This window comes from Anarhichas minor, unplaced genomic scaffold (assembly GCF_050575085.1).
Source record: "Anarhichas minor isolate MPS153535 unplaced genomic scaffold, ASM5057508v1 ptg000004l, whole genome shotgun sequence".
Classification (NCBI taxonomy): Eukaryota; Metazoa; Chordata; class Actinopteri; order Perciformes; family Anarhichadidae; genus Anarhichas; species Anarhichas minor.
The window spans coordinates 4,523,585-4,545,860 of record NW_027466450.1 but is presented as its reverse complement, the minus strand read 5'-3'; the positions used below and the strand labels follow the sequence as shown (position 1 = coordinate 4,545,860).

The 22,276-nt window shown below is 44.0% G+C and overlaps 1 protein-coding gene across 1 annotated transcript in view; it reads left to right on the top strand.

Annotated features, from left to right (window-relative positions):
- Window positions 1-22,276, top strand: part of myo16 (myosin XVI) — an 89,942-nt gene that overhangs the window by 24,292 nt on the left and 43,374 nt on the right. The window contains exons 4-12 of the mRNA XM_076107069.1: window positions 5,354-5,424; window positions 5,971-6,114; window positions 11,662-11,770; window positions 13,889-14,013; window positions 14,181-14,306; window positions 17,062-17,137; window positions 19,280-19,430; window positions 19,587-19,737; window positions 20,236-20,346. Coding sequence (XP_075963184.1) covers window positions 5,354-5,424; window positions 5,971-6,114; window positions 11,662-11,770; window positions 13,889-14,013; window positions 14,181-14,306; window positions 17,062-17,137; window positions 19,280-19,430; window positions 19,587-19,737; window positions 20,236-20,346 — 1,064 coding nt within the window. The remainder of the gene's footprint in view (window positions 1-5,353; window positions 5,425-5,970; window positions 6,115-11,661; window positions 11,771-13,888; window positions 14,014-14,180; window positions 14,307-17,061; window positions 17,138-19,279; window positions 19,431-19,586; window positions 19,738-20,235; window positions 20,347-22,276) is intronic.

The following is a 22,276-nucleotide window of genomic DNA, read 5'->3' as shown; positions in this document are numbered from 1 at the left end:
AATAAGACCCGGAGAAAAGAGCACAAAGAGGCCGAGAGGGAAATAGAATTAGTGAACCCTTGTTATGTCCTAATTAAAACCTGTTTTAAGTGAGTGAGCTTGAGAATTAGATTCACAGATAGACTCAGTCTGCTGACAAGGCAGCCAGGTAATCAGAGATATCACAGATATTCAGCCATACCAGGAAGTGTACAGAAAATAAGATGAAGGAGAATGAGGTAAAGAGAAGTGGGGTGGAGAACAAAGGACAAGTTGAACATGGTGGGAAAATGAAAAATTGGTTAGCGAGGATATTGTAGGCTTAAGGTGAAAAAACGACCAAGAGCACACAGCCATATATATTAGATAGGAGCATACTATATTTCCTCTCCATTCCTATCTGTCATATGCAAACATCTGGCTCGCTTGCATTTTGATATTTGGTGAAATTGCTTTCCCCAAACCAATCTCTAAACTTCATCAAAACAAGGCACATGTGGAACGGCAGCAGCTGTTGCTTTGTAGCCACGAAACCGACAATCTATTTTTATTATGACTTCCCCTTTCTACAGAATATAGATGCTAAATGTGATATTTTGGTTCTTTACTGAGCTGGCAAAACACATTGTGATAACTGTTCAAAGTTGATGTAAATCATTTGTAAACGCTTAAGAAAGGTGAGCGGCAACTCAGGTAAATCTAAGTTGACATTAAGTCGAAAGTCGGCTGTTGCATCACGTCGTCGTGGAAGTGCTTGTGATGCCACATGCGTGGTTTGAAAACCCATCTGGTAAAACTGTCCATTGCTAAGTATTCTCGAGCTAAACATTGAGACCTCATCTAGTAAGCCACATGTCTGCTCTAGTGTTGCATCACATTTCAGAGAATGTCGTCTGACATTGCTGTACTTGTTTTGTTTCAGTGTTACAATGCTTTATTGCTGTGAAGTCATGTAGTGTGTGCATGTGTGTCACACTCGAGTGCATCCGTCAGAACTACCACTATTGATCGGTGTGTGTGTATAGATCCATCTTGCAGGGACTCACAGACTCCAATCAGTTCTCCATAGTGAGGAAGTGAAGCACGCGGAGGTAAAAGTTTATAGCTAATAACTTTCAGTCTGTTCTGGAGCCCTGCCTCAGACACAATTCATAAAACCTGAATCATTACATTGCTAAAAAAAAGGACACCATGTCTGGTGTTATACAATGTTCAGCCATATGTGTGGATCGCTCCCTGCCTCCAGATCAGATCAGTGCAGCAAAGCTTCTTAACAAACAGAGCAGCATGTTTTCTGGTAGTTTAAACCGGGATTCTTCCCGTTGAATTGAGCCCTAAATACTTCCTAATTCAGAGAAATTCTGCGACAAGGTGACACTGGTGCGCATACTTCTCCTTTGTCCTCAGTAGTTAACCAGGATCAATGTTTAAATGATCAGAGATGGATGTTTTGTTATGTTGCGTGTCTATCAAAGGAAATTATATTCTCCAAACATACTCAGGACGGCATCGTAGCCAGACAGGGAAGAGGAGAGATGGGGGAAATAGGTGAATATGGATGTTACAGGAATACATTCATATTTCTCTGTGACAGCATGCTGGGATTAAAGGCATGCCAAACACCTGTCATGTTTTTGACAGAACGGGGCCTCGGCCCACAGAGGGGGTAGAGAAAGATGTCATGATATCTCCAATTTAAACCATAAGACTCTCTGATACAGCAGGGATCCCTATAATGTTGACTGCGTCATCAGGCAGCATATTAAAACTTTTCACTGGCGGTGCTGTTTAGCTCGGCTTCTAAAATTAACCAGTGGCCGCCATAATCTTACCGCCTTACCGCATATATCTCGTTTTCAGATTTGTTTAATATTCCGATTCATATTTCACATGAACATAAGCATAATAATAACCGTATAACATCAAACAGGAGTTATGTTGTACAGGTTTTTTTGGGGACCCACTCAGAGGAGCACCGGTGGGTCCCTGGGACTCACGACATTGAAAACCTATCAACGTCACTGAGAGAGCATGAAAAATAAAAGTACTTTGTGAACTCACTGTCTCACATCATGTTAATCATGGAGGCTATTTACACAATGTTGTGAGTTATTATTTCTGAAAAGGTTTTTGCAGATTAGTCCTTGGAATACTTCAGGCTGGTGTATATGCTGTAAATATGTGGTGTTGTTTCAGACTTTTAGCACCTGCATTCCATAAAATTATCTCATTTCTGAACAGGTGGGCAAGAGTTCCATCTTACAGAAGTCACCATACGATAATCTACATTTACAGTTGAGCATTATTGGGAAACTGTACCGGTGCCTTTTTTCATCAGGACCGAAACCTTGGAAAAATGTCAAAGCTCATTTCAGAAACATAGGGCAGCGAGGTGAGACGCTGCCTCTTGTGGCTATGACTGTGTGATTAAGGGCCAAAGAGACATGAGCATTGGTGAGGGTGAGGGATTTGAACAGAATCTCATATGGGGCTGTCAAGGAGCGATGCCGTAGATGGGACGAAAGTGTCTGGTCGCTAGATGAAGAAAATTGCATATAGTGGAGGATTCATTATTGAATTCATGGAATATCACTAGTGGTGCAACGGATCATGAAAGTCACGGATCAGATCACAGATCGGATCAGCACAAAAGAAGAAGGAGAGCAATACTTTTAGAGATCCGTGATCACGTGTTTTGCCGCCGATACTAACTGCTGATGATTGATGATGAAAACATTTCCTTCAAACAACTGTAGTTAATATAGTCGCCGACGGTCCGTTACACCACTAAATATCACGGTCCAGTAAAATGAAGAAAAACCAAAGAATCCAAAAGAGAGGCTGAAGAGATGTACATGTAATCTTGTACTGTCTCTACAGAGCATGCTCGTTCGTTATGTGCACAATATCTACTTCAACAAGTTCAACAACCAATAACATGGTTGTCACTGACATGGCTAACGTGGAGGTTTGTGATTTTTGTTTCTTAGCAGAACCCTTTTCGGGAGAGAAGTGCAAATGTCTTTGTTTAAATGAACCTGAAAGTGTACTTACTTTGCAATTCTTTGAGTAGGAGAGAAGCGCTATATTCAGATAGTATTACAACACACAAACACACCGTGACAGCGTAGATAGGTGAGCAGTCAGGAATCGTAAAACTACTAATTCTCAGTTTTGAGCTGCAGTTTTGCTGTAGAATGTGACATGCCGATCAATCCATATCTTCTATAGGTTTCTCTCTCTCATCCGCTCTTCTTCTCTCCTTTCCACTCTGCTACCAGTTCCTATCTGGTTGCCATGGAAACTCCACATACGTCTCGAACAGCTGTTTTGCAATTTTCCACAAAATGACAGCCGACTTTGCTTCGCGCCCACTCCCCATTCCTCTATCAGTAGCCTCCTGATTGAGGGTCACACACACACACACACACGCGTGCACACACACACACACACACTACCAAGACCAAAGTCTGAACTCAGTGCACAATCAAACACTAATTGACAGATAAAGATTTAGCATAGAGAGAAAATGACTGCTGTATGCTGAAGCTGTTCTAAAGATAAACATCTCTATGACGGCCGGTGTTCCTTTTCCGTTTCAACTACAATACAACAGAGACGAACGTTCTTTACTGTAAACCTGCAAACACCTCCTGAATACACTCTGCTGCTCCTATAGACGGTATTCCTCATCTACGTTCTTGGATAATACTACATTTTATCACTGAATGATATGAAACTGTATGATCTGATAACATATTTTTAACTGTAGAAATGCCACGTATTTGTCAGATTGGTTTTCATTTTCAGCCGCTTTAGACAAGAGTCATTTGCATCCATCTTGGTACTGACCTGCTACTTGACATGTGGCCTGGTTAAAATCTCAGGAGTGTGGATTTTGTTCTCCCATCTCTTCCAATAGCCAGCGTGAATATCTTTCAATGTTCATGTGGACTACTGAATATTGTTGTGAAGTTGTGAAGTTACACTAATCCTAAAAGTAAAATTTAAATCTTTACCTCATTTAGCTGGCAAACTCCCTACTCGAGCAAAAGGCAAGCGGACATAGTGGACATAAACTATAACAACATTAACCGGTTCTAACATCAAGATCAGAGTGACGTTTGCTGTATAGTGTTTAACAGCTGTGGCTTGTTTATGCAGGTTAACTAGCCATACATTTTAACTATTTAGACTGTTTCAAAGTGTGTGTGTTTGTTGAAATACATGCTATTCTTTTGGGGCCATATTGTGGTTTTGTTGTATTGCATTGTGTACTGTTATATATGAGCTGTTGTTATCCTCTGTATACAGTACATTTTGGCAACAGATGAGTGATCGTCAACATATTTATTAGTGTGTTTAGATTATTAACCAGCATCTACTGGTTTTAAAACATGCTTTTTGTATGTGTGTGTGTGTGTGTGTGTGTGTGTGTGTGTGTGTGTGTGTGTGTGTGTGTGTGTGTGTGTGTGTGTGTGTGTGTGTGTGTGTGTGTGTGTGTGTGTGTGTGTGTGTGTGTGTGTGTGTGTGTGTGTGTGTGTGTGTGTGTGTGTGTGCAGGGTTGGATGAGGTTATTTAAGCATGCCTGTCGTCATAATGACCCTTTAAGTGAAAGGACCTCATGGGGGTCATCAGCAGGTTTAATTAGCTAGAATTATTACCACTGTAATTACCATGGTTACTTTGCTCAAAGACTCCACTCTTGTGTGTGTGTGTGTGTGGGTATATGTGGTGGGATTGCGTGACACTGGTGGCTGCTTTGCTGGGAGAAGGTCTTCCGGGGTTTAGTCAGTACCCATCTATTGCTGTCGGTGTCAGTGAAATCACATATGTCCAAACCCCAGCGCGCCGCCTCCCTCTCTTGTTTGTCCATCCTGCTCTATTCATCTGTCACGCTCTCTCTCTCTCTCTCTCTCTTGCTCTCGTCTGCCGGGGCCTCGTTCATTTTTGGTACATGTTGAATAAATAATATATGAGTGATAGAGTAGAATCACTGCGACCGGTTTCAGACCTCTCATGCGCTCATGGCTGAGCGCGTGAACTTGTTCGTAGTGGTTCGTGTCGTCTTCAGTCGATCTGTGTCAGCGTGTGAGTGGGTTGTGCGGCTCACTGAAGCTCACAGCGTGTGATGTGAATGTGTGTAACCCAGAGGCGTTCTCACCCGCTGCTGCAACAAGGAGCTACAACACACACTCGCACAACCTTAACACTGATCCACGCCGACAAGTCAAGGACAGTCAGAGGACACTTGGCGCATCGGTTTTGATAGTGACTGGCACAGATCAGTGTGCGCTCATACGTCTTCACTGTTTGCCCCGTCTGTCTTCTCATCCAGCAGGTGTTAACATTATGGATGTTTGTTGTGTTGCAGTGCTGCGGCTCCTGAAGGAGGGAGCAGACCAAAACACTCCCATTTCTTCTGGGGGATCCTTGCTACACCTGGTAAGACACACAGTGTTACACAACTATTAGAAGAGACATTCAACTGACTTACATTCATTCCTTGGAGTTAACCCCTAAATTTAACCATACCGGCTCCAGTCCTAGCCCTTACCTAAATATAAGCCGAATGGAAACCAGAAATTCAATCTTAACCTTCACTTAAATGGTTATCTTTTTTTTTTTTATGAATGGCTTTCGTCCCCACAGTTTGATTAATACAAGTACAGACCCTCACACTAATACTATACAAAGGTAGAGAATGTTTTGATTAAGATTAATTTGCCCAAAAATTGTACTTAAGTAGAAGTATCTAAGAAGAAGCTCTAAAATCATAATCTGCAAAATATTACTTTAATCTACAGTTGATGTGGCAATACACGTAGGCCTATGTGATTGTTAATACTGTTGTACAATACCCTTTTCACATATATTAATTAGTACGCCCTGAACCACTCATGTGTACTGTTTGTAGTTGGCGATGCTTCAGGATATACACATTTCTGAAAAACGTCTAATAAGGACATCTACTGTGATTGCATTCTGCAGTGTGCTCGCCATGACAATGTGTTCGCGGCGGAGCTTCTGATCGATCGGGGCCTGAATGTCGACCTCCAGGACGAAGACCTGTGGACGGCCCTGCATGTAGCGTGTGTGTGTGACCATGCAGACGTGCTGCTGCTGCTGCTGCTGGTAAGAAACACGCATGCAAACATGTTTGGGGGGGAATGACACAAATATACACACATTCACACATGCATGGACACACAATTTGTGATTTTATAATTTTTCTTCAATTCCAAGCTTGTCAGCTACAAATTAGATTTGTGTTTTGGAATGGGTGGGTCGGCCGTACTAACTCCGTGTTTCAAATCAGCTTTGGACCATTGGCTGCGTTCACATTAGTCATCCAGAATCTTCTGTCAAAGTGGAGTGTTTTGCATTCACAGGGGGCTTTGGATTAAAGAGGGTCTGAAACACAGCTTGCCATTTCTCTCACGAAACCTGGCTGAATCACTGAAAATGACAATATTTAGAATTTGGGCATTAGCATGATATCAAAGAGAGAGCCCCGCACTGTGGAGGATGTTTCCCCCGCTCTTGTCGGCGGGTCGGTCTCGACGAGTGCTGTGGTTGTACTGATTAGGTCCATAACGAGAGCATGGGGCCAGCTGCAGGGGGAGGGCATACGCATCCAGTCCAGTCGCTCAGTGGGCTGATTGGACCCACGGAGGGTTAACGCTTGCAGTCTGGAGCCTCCATAGAATCCAGTACAGCCTGGTTCTGCTTATTGGGTCCTGAGTGATTGCCGTCTGCGTGCGGGGCAGGAAAGAGACGTTTCCTGAGAGGAATGGATACGTTTGAAGAGCTGCCAGGCGAAGGATGTGCAGCGAGAAGCCTGTCAGCCTGTAGTGACTGGTGGTTCATGTGTATGTTGCGTGTTTGCATATTTGCATGCATTTAATAAATTCCCTCGAAGCAAAGATTCATGCCGGCTGCCTAGTATGTAGAGCATGGTGCGATATGGATACGCCAAATGCAATTCATGCAGTGAGTTATGCTTTCATGATAGGCAATACCATGAGAGAGGGGAGAGAGATTTAATACTGCTCCCTGGAAGGCAGTAACTAAATGTCTCCCATTCACTACCAAGACGCAAACAGTTTCTACTAAATGAGGTCATATTTCCACAGAACTGAAGAGAGCCGGGGTTAAAGACAGAAAGAGGAAGAACATTTCCAACAATTTCCAAAAATCACTCAACGCTGTGAGAAGTTAGAAATGATTCCAGTTTACACCAAAATACGTCTTCGGCTTTCACAGCTTCAAAGTCCTTTGATAATAAGCACTCATTTGTTTCACTGAATATGCCTCTGTGGATGCTTTTGTGATTGTGACAATATGTGGTTGTGAGGAGACTAACCGAGTCAGAGAGGACACTTGAAATGTAATAATTTCAACAACAAAAAATGTCCTTATAGGGTAAAATCAGCACTTGGGTTTCTTTTCCTGGTGTAATCAGCAGGAAAGCTCAACGCTCTTCCTGTCTAAGGGTGAAAAAAGCTTCAGTCAAGCCACATTTCAGATAGAGATGCAACCCCCCCTCTTTTCTTCTATTCATTCATTTTGACACCCGTCTCCTCTACCACAGGCCCTGCCAGGGCCCAGTCATTCCGCTCTGCTGCGAGCTGCAGCCTTATCGGAGCTGTAAGTGGGAGATCTTCCCCTCCGAATATAACGAGTTTACATTTTAATGAGAAGTGGAACAGTGGTCTTGACTGGCAGCTTTATCTTTGATTGGCACAGGAAGGAATAGGGCTGCTAATATGTACTAATCTACGGTGTCCTACTCCTCCATCTCTTCCCCTCCCCTCATCCTCTGCTTCCGTCCTTGATTTCCTGTCTCCAGTTCCTTCATTGAGAAGCAGAAATGTTTCGCTGACAGAGATGTTACCACGCTTGTCTTATGGGGGGGAAAGGAGGAGGGGGAGGGGGGGGGGGGGCATTGTAGCATTGTCCGGTTTGGCAGTAATGTTTACGCTCTTATCTCCTGCCTCCAAACAGCAGGAGAAGCAGTAAGCTGATTCCCAACCCATTCCCAAATACGCTCCTAAGCTATTCCTAGCTCAAGCTGTGGTTAATGTTGGTCACTGAGACTCCGACAGGATTAACTGCCAGTTTAGAGACACAGTGGATTGTCTCCTATATAGATGTCAACATAGTCCAGTGTAGTTAGCCTTGGCTCATACACATCTTGTCAAAACATAACAGTGGCTCAATTATCTCTTCCTAATTTGGTTCCTTACGAAACTCTGAACTGAAAAGATTTGCTAAGTGATTAGACTTAATTGCATACTTTCCCCAATTCTGCTTCAGTGTCTCCTTGAGAGAAAGTGCACAGTGTCTTGAAGAACATAAAAAAAACGAGTTTGCCGTCTTAAACTGTTTACCACCAATGCACTTCAACGGATGTTTTTTTTTTGTATTGTTCTTCTTCCTTTTTCTTCTTTGCCATATCGTAGTTCTCTGTCAAGTACTCGCTTTCTGTGTCTAAACTTACGCCGGGGAAGATGCAGCGATGCAATCATTTGGTCCCTGGGAGACAGGTTCTGTCCCAAAAAATGTTATTTCTCATCTTGCAGTTCAACACGGGGTTACAGATGTAGAAGTGACCCACTTTCGGTGCTTGTAAATGATGAATTCAAAACTTCTGAACTCTGAGTCCTTTGAAGTCGAGCGATAAACAGCAAGCCCCCGGCTGCATTTCACACCAGTTGGATTTTTTTGTGGATTTTCTGTTGATAATATAAACCTCCCTCTTCTAAACAAAAATCAAGCAACTGTTGCACGCTCTACAATCTGCTTGAATTGAGCCCCAAACCTTCAATTAACTAACAATTTACATTTTCATATTTTCATTCAAATGCAGAATTTGTGAACAAACTACAAAATACAAAATCTACTATTTATAGATCGTGATGCTAATGTGAGTAAATATTTAATGTTGTAATGAAGAGTTTAGTTTTAGTGTGGTCAACAATGCAGTACGTTGTCTCACCACAGCGTTAGTATCTGCATGATGGTCAACAAAAGGAACAGACGGAAATGCTTTCGAGGATTCAGAAGTGTGATGATTACAGTTATTTTCCAGCCGCCTCTGCTGTTTACAACACATCACTGCAGCATGGCGGATCACAGCTGAGCAGATGTTGTGTGCAATCAGTTGAGAACAATAATTGCTCGGTTGCCTCTCGTCACAGCTTTGTCAAAGCTTTTTGATAATCAAGTGAGAAGGTTCATTGTCACTGGATTGCATTTTTTGGGAAAACCACAAAAAAATAAGAACAATTAGAAAAGAATATGTGAAAGATTGTACACATGTGACTTAGACCAGATAGGAGATTCAAATATGTATCTCCAAACACAACGGTATAGATTTAAAGGAGACATTTGGGTATCTGGACCAACCCACTGTGGGCTGCCTGCATCAGAAAACCTGTGATTCAACAAGCCATTCAGATTTGTCTGGAGATGTCGTATGCAGGCTCATTAGAATTCAATACTTTGTAAACATGATCTTGCAGAAACCCCCAAACACAAATCAAAGTATGAACCTGTAAATGAGCATGATATGGGACCTTTCAAAGAAAAACAATAGTGTACACAGGGCCCCTTGCTTTGGCTGTGACTAATGTGACGGGCAGTGTGACCGCCCCAGGGAAAGCTTTCAGTGCATGTCTGCTAGTTGTTATTGATTCTGCGGCAGTCACTGCATGTAACAACTGGCATTATAACCCACGCGCAGCGTAGTATGAACAGATTTCCATCTCTGGGTCGTCCGAGGTTGATTCATCATATTGTGGCTTGGGAGCGTGTCGGGGTCAGAAGTCAACTTGTTAAACCCTCGCAGCCTGCGCAGGCTGCCGGCGAGCGCCGACTCGTTTATATATGTCAGCACTTATCATGTTAGCTCAGACACATGATTAATGGTCCTCACGTCATGCTTCCTTCACCATAATCTGTCTGCTGGTCTTGGACTTTTGTAACTCAGCTGTGGGGGGGCGGCAGGCGGTGGTGAGAGTGGCCTCCTGACAGAGCAAGATATATCTAACTTCATCCAGCCAGACCCCCCCTATTGGCTTTTACTGGACCTTGAAGTCAATTGTCTGGGTTAGCACACCCCTTAATCCCCACTATGCAGCGCACACACACACACACTCACACACGCAATAACACACACTCGCATGTTAACAGAGGCACCCTGAGTGGAGCTGTCTGGTTTATGAGGAAGTTGACTACCGTTTGGGAGCAAAGCACAAATTGGAGGAATATTGATGGAGTAGTCCATGTTTGACAATAGAGTGTAAGGGAAGGATGGCGGGGAAGGTGGAGTGTGTGTGTGTGGGGGGGGGCTAATAGTATATGCACTCTCTCTGACTCACTCATCTCATCATTTGCTCTTCAAGCTGTGCTTCACGTCGCGATAAGGTTTCTTGTTGTCTCATGAATAGTCACCAAGCAGCAGCTGATGGTTATTAATGTTAATTAATTCCCTTTGTTAAACCCTAACTAACCCTCATAAGTGAGCGAAAAACGGCTCCCACTAGACGACACAGATGGACGCACACAAAGAAACCGCAGCGCTCACCAGAACATATCCTCTGATAACCGGAGTTGACAGCGCTGTGCTGCCTTTATCGCACTGTAATTACTTTCTTGAATGAAATCGTTTCCTTTGAATATCTTCAAAACGTTTTTCATTATTGAAGAAAAGGAAAAAAAAATTTGTCTGTTTATGAATCAATTAATAACTGCAAGGTTGCACTGATGGCTCCGTGTCCTTGTGGTCTTGCTGCTCGGGTTTGCTGCTAAGGTTCACCGTTCTTGTGTAGCTCTGTCAGCCGGCTCCCTCCTCGCATTTCCAGCCCTCTTCCTCCCATTTTTCTCTTTCCCCACCCCTTCCCTCTCTGTCTACCTAAGGACCGGGTCATGAATCTCTTTGCCGCACTTCAACTCTGCCGTTAGAATTCTATTAGCTGTAAATATTCAATAAGGATCCTCACTTAGAGTCCCCTGTCCCCGTTATCAGACCTGGTCCAGCTACGATCGTTACACCCGCTTGTCTTTTACGGTTAAGTCAAACAACGGGACGCGATTTATGGCTGGATGCTGACAATTTCCTCTTGAAAGGATGTGTGTTACTTTTAGTACCCAACCCCAAAGAGGGGAGAATAAAAAAATGAAATGGACAAAAGGAAAGTCCACCTGAGTACATTTTGCATGGCTTGTACACATTTCTGCTTTACTGGTGAAGCATTTTCACGAATAATAAGTGCCGTGGAGTTCGTCCAGAGAGGAGCAATTAATCGTAGCCATATTGTGACCAACGACTGCGCTGTCAGAGTACGGTCATTAAAGGAGCCCGAGGGAAGGCCTTCCATGTTATCTCATGCTTCACGCTTCACCCCGATGAACCCAGGGACCAGTAACCAACGCCCTCGCTATTCACTGCCGCCCCCCCCCCCCCCCCCCCCCCGCCCCCCCCAGGCAGTTATTTAATGAGTTCTTTAATTCACTGTATTGTCTGTTAATGTCTCCATGGTTCTGCTCAGGTATACGCCTCAGGGAAGCCTCCATAATTGTGCCTGCTTCATCGTCGATTTCAAGTCTGATGAATTGCCCCGGCTGAAACTCTTTTTCTTCTGTCTTCTCTGCTTTCTCCCGCTCTGCGTGTGGAAGACTGGGGTGAATGTTCTGCTGCAGGACGTCAACGGCAGCGTTCCTCTGGACTACGCCTCCGAGGGGACAGAGACCAGCTGCATCCTCCGAAAACACCTGGAGGAAAATGGTAGAGCTCTGCGCACCTCTCATTTGTTTCTGCGTTGCTCAGTGAGAGAAAGACAGGGAGGCAACATTGACATTTGATTTATCATGAGCTCCATTAAAAGTGTGATTCAAAGAAATACAGTGGCTCAAGTCCATGTTATCACAGACTTTCAGAAAGAAAACAATTAAGCACAAAGGTAAATGTTTCATTTTCTTCATTTAGGAATTATAGGGATAGTGTGAATGGTTAATATGTCATACCAGCAGTTAAAGTGTGTGTGTGTGTGTGTGTGTGTGTGTGTGTGTGTGTGTGTGTGTGTGTGTGTGTGTGTGTGTGTGTGTGTGTGTGTGTGTGTGTGTGTGTGTGTGTGTGTGTGTGTGTGTGTGTGTGTGTGTGTGTGTGTGTGTGTGTGAAGGTGAGGTACACCCACAGGCCTAATGATGGTGGATTGCGATTTGGGCACTTGTCTCCCACAGAGAACGGAGAAGGTCAACACAGGGGCTGTGAATAACAGAGATAAAGGCACGAGAGAGTTGGAGGCACAGACACTGAGTGACAGCGGGAGAGGCAGGGAACAGTGGCAGAGAAAATACAGAGAGACGCGCAGAGGAAGGGCAACGGGAATCGTGCTGACAAAGCTAGACAGAAACAGATATAGACAATGAAGGAGGGTCTTCCCTCATCTGTCTGCCATTGGCCTGGAGTTCATACAAACTCAAGATTCTGAGTGCAGACAGCTAACTCATCAAAGACACACACACACACACACAGGCTGACTCTCTGACTCCCCAGCCGCGGAATATTTTTAGACTTTTCTCTGCTTCTGTCTGCCAGCCCCCGTGGAGATCTCTCCCTCCTGTGTGCCCCCCAGATACCCCCCCCCCCCCCCTCATCACGCTGGGCCATGAAACACACTCTTACTCACACAGGCTCACTCTGTTGCTATAGCAACTTGGCTGTACGCTCTCTCTATGTCCATCAGGTTTGTTGGAGACAGACAGACAGACAGACAGACTGTCCATGTGTCTCTACATCAGAGAGAAATAGGAATTCAGTTTTTTTTTTTTTTTTTCTCATTGTCGCAGCCGAGTCATTTATTTTTCATGTTCTACTGGATTCCTCCAAGTATTGGCACTGTAGAGGATAATAATTCTCTTCTGTTATGGTAATGTTCCTCTGAGCACGTCTCAAAAAGCTACACACCCTTTGGCTCTCATTTGTTTGTAAAGACAAACGTATTGATTAGCTAATCCAACCAGTCTACCTGGAGAAGTCCCATTAGTTAGTTCTCTAAAGCTCATCAGAGTGGAATATAGATCGATTGATAATCAATCCACGCCATTGCGGCAACCAAAGTCGGCTGTTCTGTGTGTGTGTGTGTGATTGTGGAGCCGTGCATTGATCTTCATAGTTTGGGATAGATGCCCTTGTAGACGGCTGTTTTGCTGTGTCAGCCAAAGAGGCGGCTACAGTAGCCTTGTTCTTTACGAGTATTGGACGTCCTCTAACTTTTCTTTATTGAAGTTTCAACATCAGGATCACTTTTGGTCATCACTTGATTTGCCAGGCTTCGGTTTTAGTGCGCTGTCAGTTTGAGGGCGTTTTCCCTGCCAGTGCAGCACACACAGCCTCCCTTAAATTACATGCTGTGGTTGAAGTGGAATCAGAGAGCACCGTGCTGAACTCACGCCAAATCCTCTTGAGAGATTTAGTTCTGCTAAAACTGGGGAATCTTTAAATACAAAACGTGTACTTGAATGTAACTCGTCCCTACATGTTGGAGAACTCTGTAAACCAACTAGTTTGCTTCAAACAACTGAATCTTAAGTATAAGGTTTAAAGGATCAGATCGACTTGCTGAGAGTTAAAATAAGACGATTGAGACCAGGAAGTCACTGCTCCCGGCCAAGAAATATTCCAGCACGTTACGCCCCGTAAAACGGCAAGTGATCATTTTTTCGCTTTTAGCGTTAATTAGAGGTGTAGGCCAATTTCCTTTGGACAGAGCCAAGACTCCAGCTTTAATTTGAATGCATAGATATACATAAGTGTCATAGAACGTCTCCAAAATGTCAAACTGCTTCTTAAAGCATAACAATGCGTAATATGTGGATCTCAATTGTGTTTGTGTGTTTTTAGGTGTGGATGTGTCATCCATGCACACCATGAAGATGCAGAGACGTAGCACCATGCTCTCTGATGTCAGACACCTTGTAGCCACAGGGGGAAGCCTCAACCAGCCCAATGATGACGGGGTCACACTGGTAAGTACGGTCACATGTGTTAGTGTGTGCGTGCGTTGACCTCTCTTTCCCCCCTGGTCATGGTTTGTCCTCTTCCTTCACCTCTGTTTTTATTAGATGCTGTAGCGTCTTCTTTCTTCGCTGTCATAACTGCATCTCTTTCTCTCTCTCTCTGTCTCTCTCTGAAGCTCCACATAGCATGTGCCAGTGGTTATAGAGAGGTGGCGTCTGTGTTGTTGGAGAGTGGAGCGGACCCTCATCCAGCCGACAACAACTTCTGGACCCCTCTCCACCTGGCTGCTAAATATGGACAGGTAACTCCCAGCTGCTCAACAAAATGTCACATTGACGTTGATGAAGTAGTCCGCTTAATTTCTACTCATCCAGCTGCATTGATCTGATGTGATTATAGTCATTAATTGAGTGATTGAAATAACGAGGAAGTTACTGATGGATGAGTGCTTCCTCTGAGGAAGTAGCATCCAGTTACCCTGCACACACTCTGATAAGCTGCTCTTCTTTTGGGCCTATTGATTAGGAACAGTCAAACTGCTGCCACAGAGCACTACTGCACATGCATTTGTTACAGCATTTTAGATTAGCAGTTTAATGGCCTCTCTTAGAGCAAAAGAGATTGATTTCCAGATGGGGCGGAGGAGAGTTGTTGGCGCGATGATGAGATCTGGTGGTTTGGGAGGGGTCCAACTATGAAGGAAGGGAAGTGAACACGTTCAGATCTTGCTGACCTAACTGGATATTTAATTACATGTCTGTGCTGTGTGCTTGGGCTGCTGAAAAAGTAAAATTATTCATCCGGTATTTATAATCGCTGTCTACCTCTTTGGTTCATCTACCCTGAAGACGTGTTTTTTGTCACCTCGCAGCCTTTCTCTGTTTCATTCATTCAGAGTTGCTGCCTTTGTTTTCTGTCTTTCCTCTTATACAATTCTTCTTGTTGTTGTTGGTTTAAATTATTATTTTTGTTAATCACTGCATCAAAATGTGCAAGTCTTCCAGATAGCAATCTTCTAAATGGAATAATAACCTCCTTTTTGTCTCTTTGTTTTTATGACTTTCTGCATAAGCAATTACTCTGTGCGTGTGCGCGTGTGCGCGTGCGTGATATGTAAGTGCATCTGACTTGAGAGTGGCATTCTAGAGGATTGGAGAATCGATTAGTTTCCCTTGCAGTGCTACATCACCTCAGCCATCGGCTCTTTACTGGTGCCAGTGCTTTGCCTCCTGCATACCAACGACTCCCTGAGCCTTCTGAACACACCATTCCCTTTTTACTGACAGTGACATGTCAGCAGTCAGGATATTATGGGTTCAAGATGTGTGTCTGCATACAGCCGACTAAATCACTGGTCCCACCAAGAAGAGGCTTCGCTGACATGAGGCAGAAGCTAAACCGTTGCCTGGAAACACTTGCTGGTAACTGTAACACGAACTGGAACGTTAAACCCAAAGACCCCCATCTGCAGCGTGGCATACCCACTACACTGACCCTTTAAGAAGATGCATGACCCTATTACTGCAGCTAATTAAGCCTCCCTCTCTCAGTCTTGTGATAAGTTAGACCCTGGCTCTTGGCGTCTTTGATTTGAGTCTAGGCTCTTCAAGATGTGTTCTCTTAAGGGAAGGATTTTTAATAGTGTGTGGATTTTCAAACAAAAATGGCAGGACGTTAAAGTAGAGCCCTACTGGGGTTGGATTAATTAATTCAGTTTTTATAATGAAGGTCGATATGAAAGCTGTGGCAATATAGCAACCACCTGAACAAGTTTCATGATCTCAAGATCACTTTTTAGATCTGACAAGTATTTTTAAAAGGAAATCTGAGCCTTTACAAAAACCTTTTGTCTATCTGAATATGCATCAGCTATGAGGTTGCTCTGTAACCGCGGAACCCAATGTGCTGACCTTTTCCTGATCCCCCCCCCCTGACCGATTTAAAGAGTTAAGATCTTGTGGTGCCACTGACGCGTTGTCCATATTTATAGGGTGTGAGTGCAGCTGACAGGGTTTGTGGGCAGAAGAGATGCTATAGACTCATAGCCGAACAGCTGTTGACGTTCGTCTGAGTCCGCTGAATATGCTGAGTCACTCTCTTCCGTACTGCAGGCGATGCCTCTTACTCCGCTTTAGTGCAAAGAAGTTCTGCTGCTTTGGAACGCTCCTTAATTGAGAATCAGTAACAATAGTTACCAGCTGAGTTAACTTAGCCCAAGCATGATAATGTGGTTTCTTGCTGTTTAATATTCTCTATGCACAAGTGAATAGCAGAAATGTGTTTTAGGTGTCCTGAATTTAATGGAGATCTTCCAGACATGCTCAGTCTTTAAACTGTGCTTGTTGCATTGCAGCTAAATGTGGTAGTGCGGCCTAAATTACGTTTCACAAATGTGTTTTTAATTAAAGTCTACGTAGGGAGGAGGGTGGGCGGATGGTCAAGTCACATAGTATTCACAGATCACATAGTGCAGCACACATTCTTTACAGCTGATAGTCCACAGAGTAGAAGAGGGGTGTTGACAACGAGAATGCAAAACGAAGATGAAAGGGGCAGTAAGAGGGAAAGGAGAGCAAGTCTGACCGAGAGCCCGACGGCTTGGACAAAAAGGAAAAACCTCCACAGAACAATAGAGGACAGAGGCGACAGCCATCACATGTCACTGTGTGCGAGAATGAGTGTCGACAACTATGGGGTTGTTCCACTGTGACATGTGATGGAAGATACGCTTATTACCAAAGGATCTCCTCAGTCAGAGGCAACGCTTGTATAGATCTGTCATGTGTGACATACATACATTGTTTCTGTCAGTGTTCACATTCCAGGGCTGTGTAACACTATATCCTACATTTACATCTATACATCTACACTGTAGCGGCAAATGTGGGAACATCTCCTATGACCTGATGAAAAAATCTGCTTTGAGATGTTTTTTTGTTTGTTCTTGCACTGATGGTTTGAAAGTTGCTGCAGTTAATGGTGCCCTAGAAATGTTGGATTCTTTTCTGAGGGTCTAATGAAAATGGATATGTGGGTGTTTCTCCCGTCTCTTACAGACGAGCATCGTTAGCCAGCTCCTGAGGCACAGAGCAAACCCGACTCTGTTGAACTGCAACCAAGACAAGTCCTCAGGTAACGCATGTAGGCATTCACACAAATACGCACGTACACACACACACACACACACACACACAAACGCTGCTGCTGGAATGTGCAAACGTGTTTTTAGAAATCAAGAGTTAATGAGGCGGAGAAATGGATTTTGATTTATGCTGCTGCAAATGCATTAATAATCACAGTGATAATATAAAACACAGGCTCATAAACACACACTCGGTATACACAGTGAATGAGGTTCAGTCACCGCTGAGCCTATCTGAGTGCATCTGCGAGAGAGAGAGCTAATTTTTTTAATGAAAGAAAACATTAACACCTTACTCATGCCCATACACACATGCATTGATTAAAATGGGGTGTTAGCAGTAATCAAGAGGCTTGAGTGATTCATTTGCTAATGGGCATAAAGGTATCATATCAATGGGCATAAAGGTATCATTATCAAGAGGCGTCTACTCATTTTTAAAATGTTTTCTTAATTGAAGCTTACAAGATAAACAGAGGAGATCTGCTAAAGACTATTAGCACTGATTCAATGTGGGGCAAGTTGTGTGGATGTCTGTCTATGAGGATTCCCTTATGACTGGTAAACACTACAGTTAAGAGAAGACTTAATTGGTGATTATTGATTTAAATAACTTGTTGCAAATCGCAGATTGATACAGCTGCCATCTGAAAAATGATATCCACTCTTACGATGTTATTTTAATTCTAGACCCCCGTAAAATCACACAGTCTTAAATGAAATGAACCGTTGATGCTGTGGAGCAGTGTTTTGCTCTGACTACAAAGCCAAAGAGAATGATGATGGAAAGTGAGGGTGGCTGGACGCAGCTCGCTGCTCCAACGCTCTCAGCTTCGGGGTAGAATGTTAGCGAAGTCAGGCAACAACCGTCCTGTGTAATCTGCCGTTAAGCTGTGCTAGGTTCATGTGACTGAACTATGAATATAAATCCTTTCATTTGCTGTGTAGAAATCATGTAGGCTGTTAAACGGTAGAATTAAACGTTTTGCGTAGGCAGATAAGTCCTATATCAGCCCTAATGTCGTGTTCTGCTGCACGAGGACGCAGGAATATGCTCACATTCCTGCCAGTTACAGAGGGCGGTAATGCAACTTGTTGTACATGCAGGCCATAACACATGAAGAAGAAGAAGATGATAAACGAATGAAACACCTTTTAAACAGACTGGAAACATCTCAACAATTTGCTAACCAGGCGTGTATGTCAAATGAGAAAGGAAAGGCATCCAGCACATTTGTAAGGCGCGCAAAGATGCACACAATGCATTTCGAAGAGAAACATTGGCTTTAAACATAAATTATATCAATGTTGGCGTGAAAGCTGTAATTGGCTGATGATCCCAAACAATCTTCTAAATTCCCCTTCCACACACACACACACACACACACACACACACACACACACACGCGACACAGCAGCAGCAAGGGTTGAACTCTTCGCATCTTAACTGAACAGATCTGTTGTAAGACCATTCACTGAACCGGGCTGCTGATGAATGCAGTGTAGTCATTGATAGTGATAGTGATGAAATCTGTCATATAGAAGGGGCTTCGGGTTCCTCCCCATTGTGGGATAGAATACCATAGCTGCCTCCAACCATTTACTCCCATGGCTTCATCACAACTCTGATTGCCTCAATCGGGCCTTAATCAATAGCTCCTTCTAGCATGTAGGTTTGGAAAAGATGTGAGACAAGCCCTCCGAGACTGAGACAATCCCCCTCTTTCTCACTCGAAGCCCCACATCCCTCCTTCAGCGGCCACGTGACGAAAGAAAGCCGGCGCAAGAGATGGGAGCCTAGGGGGTTGTCAGTCAGACACAAATGAAGACAGGATGAAGCCATTCCCCTTCCCTCGTGCCCTGTTACACCTCATTACAGATGGGGGATCTTATCTCCCCCTTCCTCTTAAGCACAGTTGGATGATCCACAGTGGGGTTCACATTGTGCACCAGTGCAGGTTCATCCACTCGGATTGTGAAGGAGGGTGAGAGACCAGTGAACAGAAAGGCGTACCTGGTTGTTTTAGAGTGCAGAGGATTATGGTCTTTGGTCACAATATTACCAATATTCTGTTGCTATTCTGTTATTGATGGCACAGAATGGTGAAAAAAACTATTTCCACTTTCACCAGACATTTCCGCGTCGGAGCCCATAGCGGGCATGCTGCTGAACGCAGAGGAGAGCTGGCTGCAGAGACTAAAGGACCCCTCCGCTCCTCTACCCGCCACTGACCAACGCTATGATGGCGGTTCTCACGACCTCAACACTCCTGTCAAGAACTTGTGGGTTAACAGTTTCATGAGCACAATTGTTATCTTATGGTTGCTCCATAAATTGTAAATACTGTCCCCCCCACCCTACATTTTTCTCAAATCTGCTTTCCATCCATTTACCTTCTGTGTCTTTTCCAACACCTTGCCTGTCCACCTATCACACAGGAACCCCCTGGGTCTCTCCATCTCTAAGCGGGACAGTCTGCTGGAGAAGTACGCCATGTTTAGAGATGCAGGTGGAGCACTGAGCCGACAGCCCTCACAGGACAATGGCCTAGATGGCCCCTTTAGCTCTGGAGCCAGCAAACTGGAGCAGGTACCGTGTCGTCCTACAGCTCGGCAGTGAGAACACAGATAATCACAAATGCCCCCAAGTTTTTATCTATTTCAAATTAAACTTGTTTTTGTAAAGATTTGAGGCATAGCATTTCACATCTGCTTTATCAGGCTCTCTTTTTATCTGGAGCATCACACAGTCTGTAATAACTCTGGTGTTTCATAGAAGTATCTGAATAGACAAAGAGGTGGGAATCTGATAAATTTACTTCAGCAATGATGATTGAGAAGTAATCAAGTATGTGCTGGCTAAGCAATATGTGCTATAGGTGTCTACAATAATGTGCATTGTAGTACTTCTCAGATGTAATGTTGGAAAACAGAGGAAATAAATTGGTGATGAACTTGATTGGAACAAAGTGCTGCAATATCTTTAGGCCTCAGAGGATCTTAACTGGAGAACACTGTCCCAGTTAAGTTAACACTCCAACTTAGTGGCAGCCTGTTGGTGTTTACTCTCAGCTTGCGCTTTCCTCAGGTCAAGCTGATGCCTCCCGCTCCCAATGACGACCTGGCATCCCTCAGTGAGCTGACCGACAGCAGCCTGCTCTACGAGATGCAGAAGCGCTTCGGAAACGACCAAATCTACGTAAGACCCCGCTGTCATTGTGCCACTGAACCAGGAAGCATTAAACATGCATGAAAACACAAAGCACACACCGAAAAGAGAGAAACACAAACACACACACACACACACTCTCTCGCTCTCAGGCATAACTCAGTTGTTCATTTCTAGTGGAGCGTTGTGTTGTTTACGGTCTGGGAATTTCAGAGTGTGATGTTTGGATCACATCACACCATCTTTCTCCCCATGAGCACCGCAGTGGGTTTCCCTCCGGCATATGTGTCTGAAGTATAAACAGTGCATTGCAAATACTGTACCTTCTCTCCTGAACACTATTGTGCAGATCATATTTAGATTTGTGACCTCTGACCCCTGACTACTTTTACAGCCAACGATTGGTGGTGAATAGTTATTCGTCTGAATATAGTTGAATCTTTTTAGTAAACCCTTTTGTTATTAGCTGGATCCCTTCCCCTCTCTGTTTTGGCCTGCTGACTTGTAAGAGGGGTGTCTAATTCTAACACACACACACACACACGCACGTGCACACGTACTTACACTGGTGACAATTGCAAAATCAATACCATTTAGATCGATTGGAAGATAAATCCAAAACTATATTCAGCAGTAAAGTGCCTTAATCTCAAACAATTGTTCCATTTTATAGTCCTGTCATCTTCCTTCCGTTTCTAACTGTAGTCTGGCCCATACTTCTCCATGGGGGCCGAGCTCTATAAAGACTGGAACCAGATCAATGTGGAGCTATCCGGTGCACTCTCCTCTCTGTGAAGAAGCAGTAATAGTCTGTTATTATAGAAACCCAGATGGGCGACAGACAGTAGGGTTAGCCACAGCAGGGGACGACCGATAAGGGGGATGACAATAAAAGGCAGCAGAGTGGTGGATGAAGAAGAGAGAAATGATAAGAATTCAGAATAATGAGGGCCGGACTTGAGGTGCAGTCCAATTTGGAAGAAGAAAAGGTTAAAAGAAAGGACACAGTGAGGCTATCATGGGGACGTAGGAGCAGCTGATCTGATTGTGTATAACTACTCTGCCATGGAGATGCACATGCTACAGTCATGAGTTATGCTCTATTCTGTTTATAGCAAAAATATACATAAATAAAGCCTATATGTAAAGATAAAGTTTTCAACATAGTCTCCATCTTCTCTAAAAGTGCTTGGAAATGAACAACGTACTCTTTTAGTGTTGCCAAATGAATACATTTCTTTGCTTTTCTGCCCTCCTTCACCTTCTTCTTTTTATACTTAAGGTGTGACCTTATGCACATGATTGAGGGCATTTCAAGAAAGAGGTGAACAAAGCAGAGATGTGATGAAGGACAGAAAGGGGGAGAGGACAAAGGCGGCGAATGCTCCATATGTTCCCAGCAGGGTGGTCAGAGATGGGGCTTTGAAGGAGTGGTCTGCTGCCTTCTGCCAATATAGAAGGACCGGTGCACCGTTAAAACCCCCGAGGAGAGCAGCAAGGAACTGGGGAAGGATATGACTGAAGACACTGTTGTTTCATCTTGTGACATCCCTGTCAAAAATGCAGCCTTCCCCAGTTAATATTGAAGTTTTACTCCGTAGAAAAAAAGAAGCTAGACTGGTAGTGTGAATTCTGCTCTGTGTCTGCAGGCAGTGGGAATTTGTTCAAGTCATTAACCTTGAGCCAGGGCCTAAGGACAGAGCAGCGTGTTACTGAATGTTAGCAATGTCTGCGTTCTCCCGGGGGACAGAGCGTTGGCTTTCAAACATCCTCCGGGGCTCTTTGTGAGAAACGGAGGGCTGGCAGTTTAGTGGAAAGGGTCAGGAATCAAGAGTTGGTTAATTTGATCTAATTGGCCTTAGGGTTTGTGTGTCCGCGGCGTGGGAGGACAAAGGTTATTGCTGAGGTTATCGTCGGAGGTCCCTTCTTGGCCTTTCTCTGCCCTGAGATTACCATATTC